At 36.5% G+C, this 16,275-nt stretch overlaps 1 protein-coding gene across 11 annotated transcripts in view; it reads right to left on the bottom strand.

Annotated features, from left to right (window-relative positions):
- LOC139725492 (MAM and LDL-receptor class A domain-containing protein 2-like) overlaps window positions 1–16,275 on the bottom strand; it is a 197,655-nt gene that overhangs the window by 33,035 nt on the left and 148,345 nt on the right. For all 11 annotated transcript variants that reach the window (XM_071636574.1, XM_071636577.1, XM_071636569.1 and 8 more), the window contains 2 exons: window positions 3,340–3,572; window positions 2,131–2,251 (listed from right to left, as the gene is read on the bottom strand). In XM_071636574.1, coding sequence (XP_071492675.1) covers window positions 2,131–2,251; window positions 3,340–3,572 — 354 coding nt within the window. The remainder of the gene's footprint in view (window positions 1–2,130; window positions 2,252–3,339; window positions 3,573–16,275) is intronic.

Genomic DNA, 16,275 nt, shown 5'->3' on the forward strand with positions numbered 1-16,275 from the left:
ACCTATCATCACACGGCATGTATACATTGAATAATAACATTCTCTTCATATCTTCAAAGGTTATAATAACTGCAGCCATTCTCTTACTAACTGAATCCAATCTTACAGATTCCACTTTCAACTTATTACTTTGTTTCCAGATTATAGCTGTTCCTCCATGAGGTCTTCCCGACAACAAAATTTCTTCATTCATTGCACTAACCCCATGTTTCCCTACACCATTTTCATCGTCTATTTTATCAAACCAGGGAAACTGTGATTCATACAAACCATGTTCCTGTAATAAAAGAAAATCACTACGCTTAAAAATCTCCTTTAAAAAAGGAAGTTTGGAGTCATTTGCACATTGGCAATTATAGGTGATAAGTGACAGTTTGTGATTCACTTCCATTTTCGATGATGTTCACCCAGGTCTCTCTCTTGCCCTTTCTCTCCATCTCTGTACGCAGATACCATAGGGCCATATACTTTCCTCCATGACTTTGTCCTTTTCATCCACAGAAACTGACAGCTTGTATGACTTGAAAACTGCCTCCATATTTGACTTACAAACTATTTCAGCTGTGTCAATACCTTTGCTCTTTATGTATCTCAGCATTTGATCATCAGAGGTTGTTTTCGCTACGCGTGAGATGAAAAAATCTCGCTTTGGCAGAGGTGCACCATATATGACATCTCCCTTGACGGTTCCATGAATCCTACGCTTCTGACGCTGACTGCTGTTTACCTCTCTGGACTGGTTTCCTGCTGACCGCTGCTTCGAGTGCTGAACTGTGCGCCATGGCCCTGTTGCATTGTCGGTACCTCCATCAGACTTGACGCTGGACACCTTCTCCAGTACAGGCACAGATGACAGTGTGGCCTGCACCTGCGCCGAACTGGCAGTCCTTGTGTTCATCTGCACGGCAGGTTTCTTGTTCGTCAATGATACTTGTACATCGGTCCCTTTCACAGAAGCTTGTCTTCCATTTGCATTCTTCTTTGCAAGCTCGGCATACGAGGGAGAATAGTTCTTTACCACCACACTTTCCTTTTCTCCCTTTTGTAGATGCCTGATAGCCTCATCATGTGCTCTGACAGAGGCCCCCATTGTCGTCATTCTCTCCTCCAGCTCAATCAGTCTCTGCAGGGTGGCAAAGGGATCTAATTCCTTGGGATCACACTTAGGAATTACAAACAGATTCTTGGCAACAAAATTAGTCTCTATACCCATCTGGTCAAGCTCAATCATTGCTCCAACAATATCATCAGCTGTCTGCTCACTCTTGTTGGCTTTACGCCTGTTCTTCAGTTTCGTTATTCTCTTTTGGTTCACATCATTCGATAGAATGTCTCTTGCTTTAACGATTTCGTCCGGGTTGAAACCCCAGCATTAAAGATTACAAACGCACAATCACATTCTGAAACTTTTAGATAAACCTTGACAATAGACTCAACAGATAAGAAGAAAGGTTAATGTTCCGGGTTAATGTGAATGAATAAAGTTCTTTGTCATTCCTAGCTTTTATTTCTTTATTTCTTTATTTGTTTATTTGTTTGTTTGTTTGTTTATTAATTTTCCATCTGAGAAAAAGGGTGGATAGCCCATATTCAGCAATAAGCTGGTCATCCATGGGGTCCAGTTGGATGTGAGGCGGGACCACTTCACCGGGTTAAACACTTTGCTCTTTGCAATGAACGAATGAAGCGGGATCTTTTACGTGCATGTTGCGACTCTCTAACACACGGGACCTCCATTTTATGTCCTATCCGAGGGACAGATGACAACACACAACATTGCCAGTGAGACTCGGGTATCGAACCTGGATGGCTTGGGTCGAGGTAGACGCGCTACCGACTACAGAGCCAACTAACCCCCACAAACGTCACTTAGAGAAACGTGGAAATGTAGAGTTGGGACTGCTTTCCACTTTCTCAGGGCTAAACGGGGTAGAAACTCTGAATTCTTTGAAATTTGAAAATAGATGTCATTACGGCTCGAGCAGAATGTGCATCGTATTAGGATTTGATTAATAGTTTTTAGAAGTGCGAATTTCAAGTTAAGGGTACAATCTAAAATGCATTCAATGGTTCTACCTTCGATCAGTCGTTCCAGCCTTCACAGCAAGTACTGAAAATTGGTACATTTACCTAGTTGGCAGTATCCCGGGGAAATTGAAATGTCGTCTATGGCGATATCACCTGTGAAGCTACTCCCATGTACACCTTCCATGGTAATGTAGAATGATCGGTAGTAGTTGTAAATACTGATCTGGATTAAAAGATAATGTATGACGACGTGTTTAAAGCTTTTCGACACAGCAGGAAATCTAATATAATCAAAAATTGTTTCTTGATATATAACTGCACCGCATTTTAACATGCACTGTGATCTTTGTGACTTTCAACCCTTTTCACTGGTCAAGTTTCTCTACTTTCCAAATTTATTAGCATGGAATGGTTTTCTGATGTCTCTCCGATCCAAGGTTTCTCATTGGATTCTGCTTTATTTAGCACATTTTGAATCAAAACCCATTATTGTCTGGTTTTGCACACAGGAATCTAAATACTTTGAAGATTTTACAATAATTGGCTAATAAAAATGAATACATTTCTGTAAAACAAAACAAAAAAGAAGTATATATACATATATAATTTTGATGTACATATATATATGCATATGAATAAAACATGTAAGCCCTATATACGTATATTACATGTATAGGCCTATATTATATATATATATATATGTATATATATATACGTATATACAATGTATATATATATATATATATATATATATGAAGGGTTTGTTTGCAAAAACCAAAGTTCATTTTTAAAGATTTTTAGGTAAGATCTCTGTCATAAAATACAAAATAATACATTCTAAATGATGCATTGGTCACTACATATAAAGGTATATTTTTGAAGTTATGGTCAAAAGAAGCAAAAACATTCCTTATTATTCTCTTTATTTTTCTTGACCTTTAATCGCAAATATCTCCAATGGGCAAATATGGACTTATCGGTTTTTGCAAACAAACTCTTCATATATATATATATATATATATATATATATATATACATATATATATATATATATATTTATATATACGTGTGTGTGTGTGTGTGTGTGTGTGCGTGAACATGTGTGTTTCTGGATGAGTACAAAAACTAAAATGTGTAATTCCATTTTTTGATCCTGCGTGTGTCCTGCGATTATTTGCGAGTGTCACAATATAGATGGTTTCTTTCAGGTTATTTTTTTTTCTCACGTACTTCTACCTCTCTTTTCCTTTCAAGCATATAGTAGATCGATAATAAATGGCTTAAGTATGGAAATGGGTCCCACTGAATCACCTGTGTTTGACTCCAATAGTTTCCTCTTTCTCCACTGTATGAGTATAAAATGTCCGTCGCATTTGGTGACCTTGACTCAGACTTGTAGACATTCAGTGTGTTGATTGTGCTACCGTACATATGAGACCAAAATGTCAGGCACGAGTAGCCGTTTCCATTGTAGGCGGGGCTCCATAGGCGTGCAACAATTCCGTTATAACCTGAAGAGGTCTCTATATACATATAATATCCATCTGCAATTAAATGTGTAAACAGGTCACATGCTGTGAATACATGTGAATGTTTTAGAGAGTAAGAATTAAAGGCACAGTAACATTACAGCGATGCCCCTATTCTAATCAGCATTTTCTTTCACATGATAATGTTGTTTCCTTGTTGTGCACTAAACGCTACTTGCTACACATCTTCTCATCATTTTGGAGAGAACTTTTGTAGCAAGCATGGTTTGAGGTTAAAATTCTTCTCCTTTAGAGAATTATGTCACTACCCATGGGTGTATGAAAAAGGGGGGGTCGGGAGGGTCGTACGACCCCCCCCCCCCCAAAAAAAAAAAAAAAAAAATCAAAAGGTCCACTTTTTGTAACAGACATTTTTGTTTTTCGAGGGCTTTTACCCTATATACAAAAGGGGAAAAAAGTGACCAGGTGGTGTTCCAGCAAATTGTCAAAAACTTCGTAAATTTCATAACTTAGTTTTAATCTGCCATACTTTATTTTTTAGGCTTAAGCCGCACTGCCATGTTTATTGATTTTCCTGTCTCCCATCAGCAACTCATCGAAATGGTTTACTATATACACACTCACAGCAGGCCTATAACTATTACTCGCTCCTTACCCTATGACAAACGGCGCGGCCGTTTGAATTATGGCCTAACCTATATTGTCCTCTGAAGAGGAATGTAATAATTCATACTCATGTTTTCAACTCCTGTCCTTTTGGATTGAGATTGAAGTGCATATTCTACTTTCTTAGTACATTCGGAGGCAAAGTTAGGCAGGATTGACTAACTCTGGAAGTATCGTCAACTCTGGAATACTTGTATTAAATGGTCCGCAAAACTTTTTACTATGTACTCTATGGGAAGGTGTAGCTAGTCACCAACTTTTTTTTTAATGCAGTCTTCAACTTACCGATTCACGGACTCGTAAATGACCAACTTAGGTTTCATCACCAGTTTTAACATAAATGGGTTTTTTTAAGTATGCCGAAAAAGTCACTTTTGTATACACCAAATGGCCCCATTTTAAGATATAAAATTCAAAGACTCCCCACCGTGGGAGGGGGGAAACCCCCCTCCCACACCCTCCCCCCGCTCGGTCGCTCCGCTCCCTCTCAAAGGTAAAGGTCCAAAATTAACGGCAGATTTGTGATTACGACCCCCCCCCCCCCGAAAAAAAATCCTGGATACACCCCTGCTACCTTTCTTTTATCAAATTCATCTAGGGTTCAATACTTTAACTTAATGAGTAGAATTACTGACGAGATCATGAATGCTGGGATCGAAATGTTGTCAATATTTATTGATGCTTTGTAATATACAAAAGGTTATCCCATTATATATTTTACTATTCGTAAGATGATAATAGCAAAAATGATAATAACATATTATATGAATGGGCATAGAGAAGTTCATCTACGGCAATTACAAATCTCATTAACTTTTAAAGAAAAAGAAGCACTGTCGAATTACCATGGAAATGTTAAAGGCATAATTTACCATTTGCAGATGGAACATTAACTCAGCAGTAGTGCTTCAAAATAGTTCTTAAATGTGAGTTAGGGACGAAAACAACTAAGGTAAACATTTGAAGCAGCTAGTAACATTAAACAAAGTCTATGCTAAACCGTCTACCGTTTAAGTTTGATAAGAAAATAGTGATACCTCCTTATGTTGTAATCTTTATTCAAAAAAAGATATATATATTTTGATAATGCATCAGATGTAATATCTCGTTTATTTTTTTAATCACTGCTCGTAAAGTTAAACAGGACCTTTAAACCTACATAAAGGCAAGATCAAACTGCTTACAAGAGGTTCCGAGTGTATGGTCCACTGACGGTCCAGTATTGTAAGACGAAGTACTTCCGCTGTAACGGGTCCAATCAAAGTCGTCCCCGTAATATGCCTGCTGCCATCCACAGAGACCGGATTCAAAGTCACAGTTAAAGTCTCCAGGATCTGGTTCAGGATAATTATGATAAGGGGAAAAAAAAAACATGTATTGAATATACTATTTACATCTTTATCAGCATAATCGATGCTCAGAGTTTGCTTGCTGAACTTTGTGTCATCGTTTTGCATGTCACGTTGCGTATTAGCAAACACACACGTGCTGTAGCAATAATTGCTTTGCATGGGGTCATCCTACGAGACCGACACAACCATAAGGAATCACACAGCCCACGAGTTCGGCATTGAAAAAAAAAAGCGTCTATGATTCATACAGCCCACGAGTCATTCAGCAAATGAGTTCGACACTACGATATTCGACACAAATTCGTGGCTTTGTTTTAATACTTTACTGTGGAACTCATGGGCTGTATGACTCGTGGGTTGTATGATTCGTGGTTGTTTGTCTCCTGATGTGCACCCTTTGCGTTTATGCAATTACGAATTCAATCTCCTCTTCCGTCAGTAAAGCTCACCTGAAAATGATGAAACATTCATTCGTGTTCAAAATGCTTTTAAAAATGCGACCACAATCGGTTTTAATTTTGACTTACCTTTCTAAATTAGATGAAATTTGTGGGATGGAGGTGAGGCGATCTTTATCCTAAGGCTAGCTAAAAGGGACTGTACAGTAATGATTGAGGTGGGGATTCATGTTTTGAACATTCTTACGTGGGATAATGAGAAACCTCTTATGAAATATGAAAGAGCATATACATTTATGAAGGATTCAACTTTTATTTGATGAAAATTGGTTTTTAAATGGCTGAGATATTCAAAAAAGTGATAATGATAAAAGGCGACATCCTACGTCTTTTATTAGATCTCTTTGTTTCACTTTGTTTTGGATAATATCTCAGCCATTTACAAACCGATTTTCATCAAATAAACTTGTAATAACCCTAAGAATTGCATGCACTTTGACATGTCATAGAGGGGTTTCTGAATATATCGCAAAACGTTAAAAGATAAATCCTCATCTAAACCAAAACTGTACCAACCTTTTAATCGATAAGTTGCATTGTATAGGTCAGTTTCTTGCATTCTCTGTGGCATTAACCGCAGCAACACTTAAGCTATTCGTAAAAACTTTAATCCAAGGACAAGATAATCGTGAAAGTTTGTTACTGGGAGATGACAGACAGGCCTTATAATGGTCAAGTCTTTTCACGCCGATTTAGAGGCAAAAAATTCCTGATTTCAATGTGTGTGACACTTATAAGTGGTAAGAGGAACATGTGATCTTTACGGAGAAAATCATGGATCATACGGATGCTGCCTTAAAGATATTACATGAATATTTGCTCTTGAAATTTAAAAGGTTATACTCTTGCCTTATCGAAACTATGGTCATCAACTTTGAATATATGTTCGACCCGGATTGAACAGACTTAATATCACTTATAAACCAAACCAAAACCCTCTTATGGTGTTAGGTATCAATTAGTTTAAAGAATCAAGAATTTCAAGATTAAAATAAATACTAAGGAATATTAATTTGATTGATGTTACAGTACGTTGTCAAGTGTTGCTATACGCTGACGGTTTTGAATCATCTTACCTTGTGTGGTCTGATACCAGCTGCTCGTTGAATAATCTACGAAAAGAAAAGGAAATCAGACAAATTGAATCCCGAGACCCTCTCCATCACACAGTTCATAATAGGGCAATGGATTTATTAGCAATCCATCACCCGATGTACGTTTTCCTTAGGTACTGTCTCTGAAAAACTGATAATGGGACGGCCAAGTCAAATAAAACATGATTTAGGCCTATAGCACATTACCTTTCAAAAACCTTGTTTGAGTATAGCAACGTACAAACTTGATAACTCTTTGATGTTTTCAAAACGAAAACACCGATGACAAAGAAGTTAACTTACCACAATGGTCTTCATCACTGTTATCGTTACAGTCGACGATATCATCACACTCCCAGCTGCCCGGGATGCAGGAACCGTCGTTACATTGAAATTGATTTGAAGCACATCCTAAACGTAACGAAATATTTCAAATACATATACTTATTTTCATAATATGCATTCTAAGTTTAGTAAAGAAAAAAAAAACACATATATCTATTTCTTATGAACATGTAGTTGCTGACTGCGGTTTTTTCTGTATATTCTTTTAGCCAATTTTTTGTTGTTGTTTTTATTCGATTTTCTTTCTTAGATTTTACAATCAACAATCAAGACTTTTAAATGAATCCCTCCCTTTTTAAGTTTTATTTTGTAACACCCCAGAATTTGAATATATAGCAATGAATAACATTAAATTTCAGTTAATATCAGTGAGGCTTTGTTATGTCCTGTAAATTCGAATCGCGCATCGAATTGTAAATGAAATGAAATATCTCCTAACGCTATGATCTGGTTTGATAAATCATTAAATATATGACCTTGAATTTAATCTGCATAAACAAAAATTGACTGTTTGTGGATGATAGCGAATCGATAGGATGGATTGAGTGATGAATAACAATATACACAAATAAATTTGTTACCATGAAATAACCAAATTGCAGTCATATATAAAAATAAACAGTCTACAGTTTGAATAATCAACACAATTATACATATTGTGCTACTATTAGATATGTTGTTCATGCTACCATCTAAAATACACAAACGCACAAACGCAGATACACACACACACATTCACACATCATGGGTGATTATGCAAATGCAACAGAAATTATTACGGCAATATGTGATATGACGACTTCAGAGTAATCTAAAATTATTTAAAGGGGATGGCTAGCAACTGACCAGTGGGAATCAATGGGAATGCTGGGGGAAGATTGTTCCAATTCTTTAGGGATTCGCCATTTTAGAGTACAGTATATATCTATCTTAATGTTTCCAGGTTAGCATGCCTGTACAGTGACGGAGCATTAAACTGCACATTACTTGAGAGACCGTTCTGAAGCAAAATAATTTTCACACAATAGATATCAATGCACTCTTAAATGAATCCCACAAGAATTGGAAGAATCATCCCAATCATTACAGGTGTTTATCATTTTCTGCATGTCATACATCCTTATAGCAGTCATTTCCACCTCTACGAATAAAATGCTTTTTTTAACGTATAATATGTTCTCTTTTTTGCTTGTCATAGTACATGATAGGGCTATAATATCGTCATATACAGTACACACCTTGTTGGCAGGAGCCCTGGGAAAGCGCAATATCATCTATGGCGATATCACCTGTGTAGCTATTCCCACATACACCCTCAAAGGTAATGTAGAATGGCTGTGTGTAATTGTCGATGGTGACCTGCATAGATGATAAAGAACAAAAATAATATGACGTGGTGATATATCTTCTAATTCATTAAAATGTAATGTATTCATAAAAGGGTGTGAAGCATGCATTATTGTAAATCCGTTCCACCTCATTAGGAACTACCTTTATTTCTATGTGATATAGGAAATGTTAATAAGGCCGTTTGCAGCGAGTTAGGGACTTTGGGAATACAGGACCTAACAGGGATCATGTATGTTGTTAATAGGTCAGATAGGACGAAACATGACCAGACAGGCCTTTTTTTACTTGTCATGTGCTTTTCATTGCCCCTCCTGTTCTCCACCAGAGGTCAAAAGAAGCAACAATTTTCTTATTATTCTCTACATTTTTCTTGACCTTTAATCGCAAATATCTCCATTTGACAAATATGGACTTATCGGTTTTTGCAAACAAACTCTTCAATATTCTACCTTTCTTTTCCTGATTCCTCTCTATCACATGACATTTTCCCTTACATCAAACTCTTCTCATCGTAACTAACAGGGGGATGGGGAAGATGGGTGGGACGAGAGGTTAAACAGATGATATTTTGAAATTAAGGAAGGGTTTTAAACAGCTTGTACGTATGTGTGTCTGTGTGTGCGTGTGTGTGAGTGAGCGAGTGTATGCCGCTGTTCATGCGTGTGTATGCGTGTGTGTAAGTGCGTGCGTATGCATGTGTAAGCTCGTGCGAGTGTTTGTATTATATATATATATATATATATATATATATATATATATATGGGTCAGAATTTTGAACGATGAACAATTGAGCCAAAACAAGGCAAAAATTAAAAAGTAGGAAATTCTCCAAATTATTCATCTTACCTGAAAGAGTATGACTCAAGCGTTAATATGAACCCAATTATACTAGGATTTTCCCAGAGGAACAAGTTTTTATTCACCGCTGAAGTTTACCATGTCAAGAGCAGCGAACGTCCGTGAGGAATAGTACAGCACATACACTTGAATACCATTTAACATAGTTTGCAAAGATCTGATTCAGTTCAAAATCCTAACGAAATATCTTAAGGGACATGTGTACGTGCTTGCAGAATATTAAGCTTGTACTCTTAACCTGTACGTAATGGTAGACAACTGATGATTTAACTAAATTCGTCGTTTCTGTTGAAATATTGCTCTTCCGCTAAACACTTTCTCCACTTTACGCGCATTTTACAGAAACTCAATATTTTGACCTCTTATTTCACTATCCCATACTTTAATCCTCACTCCCAAATAATAACATACCCTTTTAAGATGTATCTGATCTAGGCAGTCTCTATAACCCAACGAACATAGCATAGTTTTCATCACGGAGGTTCGCATGTAGCTCACGGACGTTCGGAACAAACAAGATGCAGCTCTCTTGAGTTGGAAACGCATTCTACTCACAACAAACAGCAATTTCATATCGAGAACAAACTCCTCTGCAAAATCCTGAATAGATATTACCAATTCTCAATTATATAAGCTTGTTTATCTTCTCATACTGAGGAATCAAAGAAAACAATTTTTCCATCTCTCGTAAATGAACGTACAAACGTACGTGTAATCTCAGTGACGTAGTCCATTCTTGAGAACGAATATATTTATCAAAATTTCGTTATCACGAAGTAAAGATTCAGGTCCTAAATTTGTTATCTAAAGTCTACAATGCAAAATCTGCTTATAACGAACAGGGTCACAGCTAAAGTTATGACAAAGAATTAACATAGAAAGGCAACAGAAATGTGCTCCGTTATAGAAATACGAAGTTTAGCTGGGGAGGGCAAACGAATACGTTGGGAAGAAATCCCTCTATGTTTGCTCCTTGTGTTACACACTCTTACCGAGGAGAATTTGTATTTTTATATTAGTCAGAAATCATGATAGGTTCGATATTGCGAAGCTTCGTCATAACAAGACACAATAAGTCCATATAACTTGGATGGATGTTTGTGACTTCGACATTATGCAATATGGTTCTTTATAACAAACATTTTGTAGCGCGTCATTTCGGAGGCTCGTTATTCATACAGTTTGTCAATACGAAAATTGATAGAGTTCGTATAATTATGAAGCTTTTTTATTCGGTAAATGGTAGGAATCTCCGAAGGTTAATCGAAAGGTTTATTAATTGGAACATGAACAATCATGTTCGCTTATCCAAATGTGGAAAAACAAGTTAACAACTAAAATTCTCAAAATTTCAAAACCTCATAATAACCGTTTTCACCTAAACGAATATCAGGCCCTTTCCACTTTTAGAAGAACGGGCCTAAAAATAATGATCCTTAATATTTATTTCTCGGACTAACAAACTTTCGGAATAAGAAAATTTCTAATAACAAATCTCCTTAATTAACTACAATCTTTTTTCCATTTTCGGAATAACAAACCTTTGGACATCGGAGTAACGAATCTTAGGAAGAGTGAACGTATCAAAGTGCAACCTTAAACCTATTCTTAATCATTACTTTTTGTAACATGTGTTTTCAAAGTAAGCACAAAAGCATAAACAAATTGACGATCTCTCTGTCTCTTAAATGTAAAATGAAAAAAAAATCTTGGAAAGAATTACAAATGAACATTGCTTTTCATTGATGAGTATAAAACTTAACAACACCATGTGATGATAAGCGGAGGATTTGTTTGTTTTCATCGGACAATAATTGTATACTGCATTATTTTTGTTAGCTTGTGACGGCATTTCGATGAATAAAAAACATAAACAAACAAACAAAAACTTCTCCAGAGGAATTTGGTACAACGGGAGTGCACTGGCATTTTTTTCTCTGTGTGTTGGAGCTCGATCCCTTCTCTGTTTCTCAGTAATTTTCATTCAACTGCTTCCACGTCCTTTTGAAACTTTTCCTTTTTTTATTCAACACATGTCAATTACAGACTTCTTTCGTCATTATCCTGCATGTGATTACGTAGCACTTTTCGGATTTGTTTTGGTTTGTTTTGGTTTGTTTCTGTTTTCTGTTTGGTTGCAGCATGTCCAGGCTATTGATGGAATGAGAGAAAAATTGTCATGAAGAGAAAAATAAGAATGAATTAAGGCATTTAATATCATGACAATTACAGCGAACGTCCGTTATGGAGACCAAAACTGGATGTGTTCTGTTTGAGACGCCAGCTACCATACTCAAAAGATAAACACTTGGCGCACCTGTCACTAAAAAGTGTCACTGATCCTCTTTCTCCTACTATGTAATCCATTGACTTATTCTACCAACGAACATCCGTGACAAAAACGTTTTCCTTTTGTTATTACAAGTAAATGGAGTGCTGAACATTATTCACTTTTGGGTATGAGCGGCTCGGTGATTTGGTAATATTTTCAACTAACATTAACTTTATGTGCAGTAATATATTTGTAATTATCAGAAATTTCCTTTCTCGGACAGAACGTCCGTGAGCGAAACTTTCAGAACCTGTAACAGTACAAATTGTCTCCAGATCCTCATTAGAAAGAAATCTAAATGCACAGAAATTACAGATTACGCAAAATTCCATTTTCCTATAACTTTGTTTTCAGCGTTTAGCTGTTTTTGTATAATTAGAGGGAAAACAAGCGTAAAATTGTGAGTAAATTTTCAACTGTTCGTTCATCATGATCACATAACGCCTTAAAAATTCTGAAACTACTGCCCTAAACTCATTGTTTACTTTGTAAAACTTTATTTGTGGCTATTGGAGCTAAAGCTTTTAAAGAATACAGGACACTTTCGAGACAAGTTATCCCTATCGAAGGGATTGCATGCGTCACGGACGTTCGCTGGAATTGTCACGGACGTTCGTTCTACTGATAGGGTCATGTTCCAGGACGGATAACTAATCGGCAGAGAGTACCTAGCCTTCCTAACTCTTTCAAAAATTTGAAAAGGTATTGTCAATGCAAATTATAAGAAATTTGACATCCTAACAACATATGTATTGCTCAGAGGGGGGTCAGGAGGTGAATTTTCAGAGAAAATATTAATTATTTGCTTGGTTTTCGGTAAATTGCATGGTCCAAAAACTGCGGACAAGCCTCAGTCCGCTCCAAAAATAACATGCAGCTCCTCGGCTAGAGAGCCAAAGGTAAAATGCACCTTCGTCATCAAAGCAAGATGGTGTCCCACTCGAAAACGTTTTAATCATCTCGGACGTTCTTTTTTTCTCGGAGGTTCATCTGAAAATGTAATTTTGGTTCCTATTTGACAAAGGATGGACAGAAACTCAAAACAAACACATTATCGTGTGGCTAGATATTAGTTGATTACGACTCAGAACAATACCACCAATAACGTTTAATGGGATACGATCTTTATTAGAAAATAGCGGAAGCACGTCCGTGACGAAAACTGAGTATAATTTTGCATAAAAGAATATTACGTCCCTTGTACAGCCTGCAGACGTACAATTTTTGCAGGATATGTTCATTAGGTGGAACACCAAATTTTCGTATACATTACAGTTCTGACAACAAAGTAGAATTTGCAGCAGCAATAGAAATAAAAGCACCACGGACGTTCGTCTGTCTGGGACTTTGATATTTCAATTGTTCTCTGTCATTTTATACGTGCTCATAAAGTTCTTATATTTTTGTGGTTCATACCCATGATATGTCAGATGCAGAACATGGTCAGATATTAGATGCCACGTACGCTTAAAAATGCCCATCATTAGTTTGAAAAAGAGAAATTATTGTGAAAATAGCGTTTTTATCGCATTTTTACGCTTTAAGTCCTTGTCAAATGAAAAATATCAGGCAAAAGTCAACCAAACCATATATCTCCTGAAAGGAAATTTACCAATCTTTGAGATGACATGAAAAAATCTGGTTTCTTAGATCATCCTGGCGTGTTCTAAGGGAAAGAATGTCATAAGGTGCGAAAATTGGCAATTGTACATCGTTCAAAATTCTCACCCATATATATATATATATATCGTCGGTTGAGAATAAGTTGTGTCCGTGTAATTCTTTTGTTTGCCTGTTATTATAGTTATACATGTGTAATCCATGTTGTTTGTTTTTTTTTTCTTTTTTTCCTTCTTTGTTGTCTTGCCAATGGAAGGCGAATTTCTGTATTTTTAACAGACGATATGTGACCGTGCACCTCAAAACGAACATAAAGTCGCCCACACTGATTTTGCGTGAGGACTGAAAATAAGTGAAATGAAAGAGCTGGTCTTCTTTTACATTATGCTAAAATTTGGTATCATAAAACGGGCAGGAAAGTGTGTTTTTGTGTAGTTTATCTCGAACATTTTTGGTAGAATAGTGTGATTAGGTGTGTCTATTTTTAGAATCCCTTTTTCATTTCTGAAAAACCTTGTCCACACTCTTCACTTTCAACTCTAATAACTTTTGAAAGGATAGCGCTACTGCTTTGAAAGTTGGCTTTAATTACTGACAGAATGTGTTAATGAGGCACGCTAAGTTCAGTTTAATCAGATAATTCCTTCATTGTTGTTACTCTGGTGGTTTACTTCCTGTTTTTTGTCCCATTCATCGCACAGCCAGCACAGTTTGGTAAAGATTAAACGCTTGAATAGACACTGTACTTCAGAGCCTTTTTTCTCAGTTCACACTTTTCCTGAGTTTGTGCTTTCTTTCCAATATTTAGGTAGGTTAGGAGAGTCCATTTGATTTGAGGTATACATCATTTTAAAGCTTAAAGTCTGCTCTTTCAGAATATGGTCTTAACTAAAAATTCATGTCTGGCGACTTTTTGTTTGTTTTGAGGTGCAGGGTCACGTACGATAATATTGTATATTAACATTGTGTCCTTGTATCCTTGAATCACACAGATTACCAAACAAGTGATGTGTATTTATTTTACCAGGGACATTTAATTATCTTAGTCAAAATTATGACAACTGTTATTAATTTTGTGAAATATTTTGATGTCTAATTGCTCTCTTCTCTTCTCTTTCTCTCTCTCGCTCTGTCAGTTACAATTATCTATAGCATTGCAATAGTATACTTGACACTACAACTTCTTTCATACATTCATTCAATACCATTATGATTATAGTTTTGAGAAACATATATGTCATTACTTAAATACCTGTGTTTCATTCCACACGTTGCCGATTTGGCCCATATGTGAGAATAATACGTCGCCTCCATTCGTTGTACTTGATGCTGATTTGTAGACATTCAGTGAATTAATTGTGCTACCGTACATATGATACCAAAATGTCAGACACTGGGGCCCGTAACGGTATTGGGCGGGGCTCGTTAAGCGTGCTACTTGGCCGGAATAACGCGGAGAAGATGTCTCGATGTACATGTAATATCCGTCTGAAAGGAAAGGTAAATGTAACAAAAAAGTAAGCTCAGTCCGAAAGTTCGTCATTCGGAAGGTTCGTTGATCCGATAATACATAAAATTGATAAAGTTTTTTTTTTATTCTGAAGGTTCATTAATCTTAAAAGAGAAGAAAGAATGACGTTCGTAAAATTCTGAAGTTTCGTCAGAACCGCACTTTGTTTTGATTAACGAATCTTATTTCCACTTTCAGACTAACGAACCTTTGGAATAAAGAACCTTGATATTCAAATTTTGGTTGATCGAGTCTTCTGAATATAACGAACCTCATTTCGTTTTCAAATTAAAGAGCCATTGGAATAAAGAATATGTCAAAAAAACACATGGGATACAAGTACACAGTGAACAATCATTGTATTACCGATACAGAGCCCAACTTTTAAGTTGAAGTGAGAAAGACAGAAGAAATCTTGTATCCAAGACTTTCAGTAGCAGTTTTCCATTAATTCTACTTCGTTGAAACTCTGTCCTTCTACCAGTGAAAGGAGCAGACAACATAACACAAAGTAAAGGAGACAGCATTCTAGCGTTCTACAGAGGGGGGGGGGGGGGGGGGAGGGGGCACCTTTTATGTACTTCGGTATAGTAAGGTATGGTATAGTTTTTGTTTGGACTTTTTCGAATATGCCAATCATTTCACAACAAATTGATATTCATCAAATTACTTATATGATATGAAAGATCATGTATAGTTCTAAGAGAAATTCAAAGTTTATCTGATGAATATATCTCTTGAAATGGCCGAGATATCCAAAAACAAAGTGGTCCTAATAAAGGAGGGGACCCGTCTTTTATTAGGACCACAACCAAAACTATATCATCCCTTTAACCTACGAAAAGGCTATATATACTGTGAGTGCTCACTGCCGGTTGTATGGTCCCCGCTTGGTCCAGTGCTTGACGACGAAGTACCACCACTATTCAGAGACCAGTCAAAGTCATCATAATACGATTGCTGCCATCCACAGGTGCCGTATTCAAAGTCACAGTCAAAGTTGTTTGGTCCTGAGAGAAATCAGCGTAGTGCGATTATGGTTAAACATTTTATTTATCAGTTTTTACATATTTCATTCAAGGTTTAATGCATCGCACATTTTGTTCCCATTGGCAATCTGTAAATAGAATGATCTCCTCATTCTTTATTTCATAAAACCATTTATGACATGC

This window comes from Diadema antillarum, unplaced genomic scaffold (assembly GCF_040938485.1).
Source record: "Diadema antillarum isolate AM-2024a unplaced genomic scaffold, OU_Dant_1.0 seq00000047_RagTag, whole genome shotgun sequence".
NCBI lineage: Eukaryota > Metazoa > Echinodermata > Echinoidea > Diadematoida > Diadematidae > Diadema > Diadema antillarum.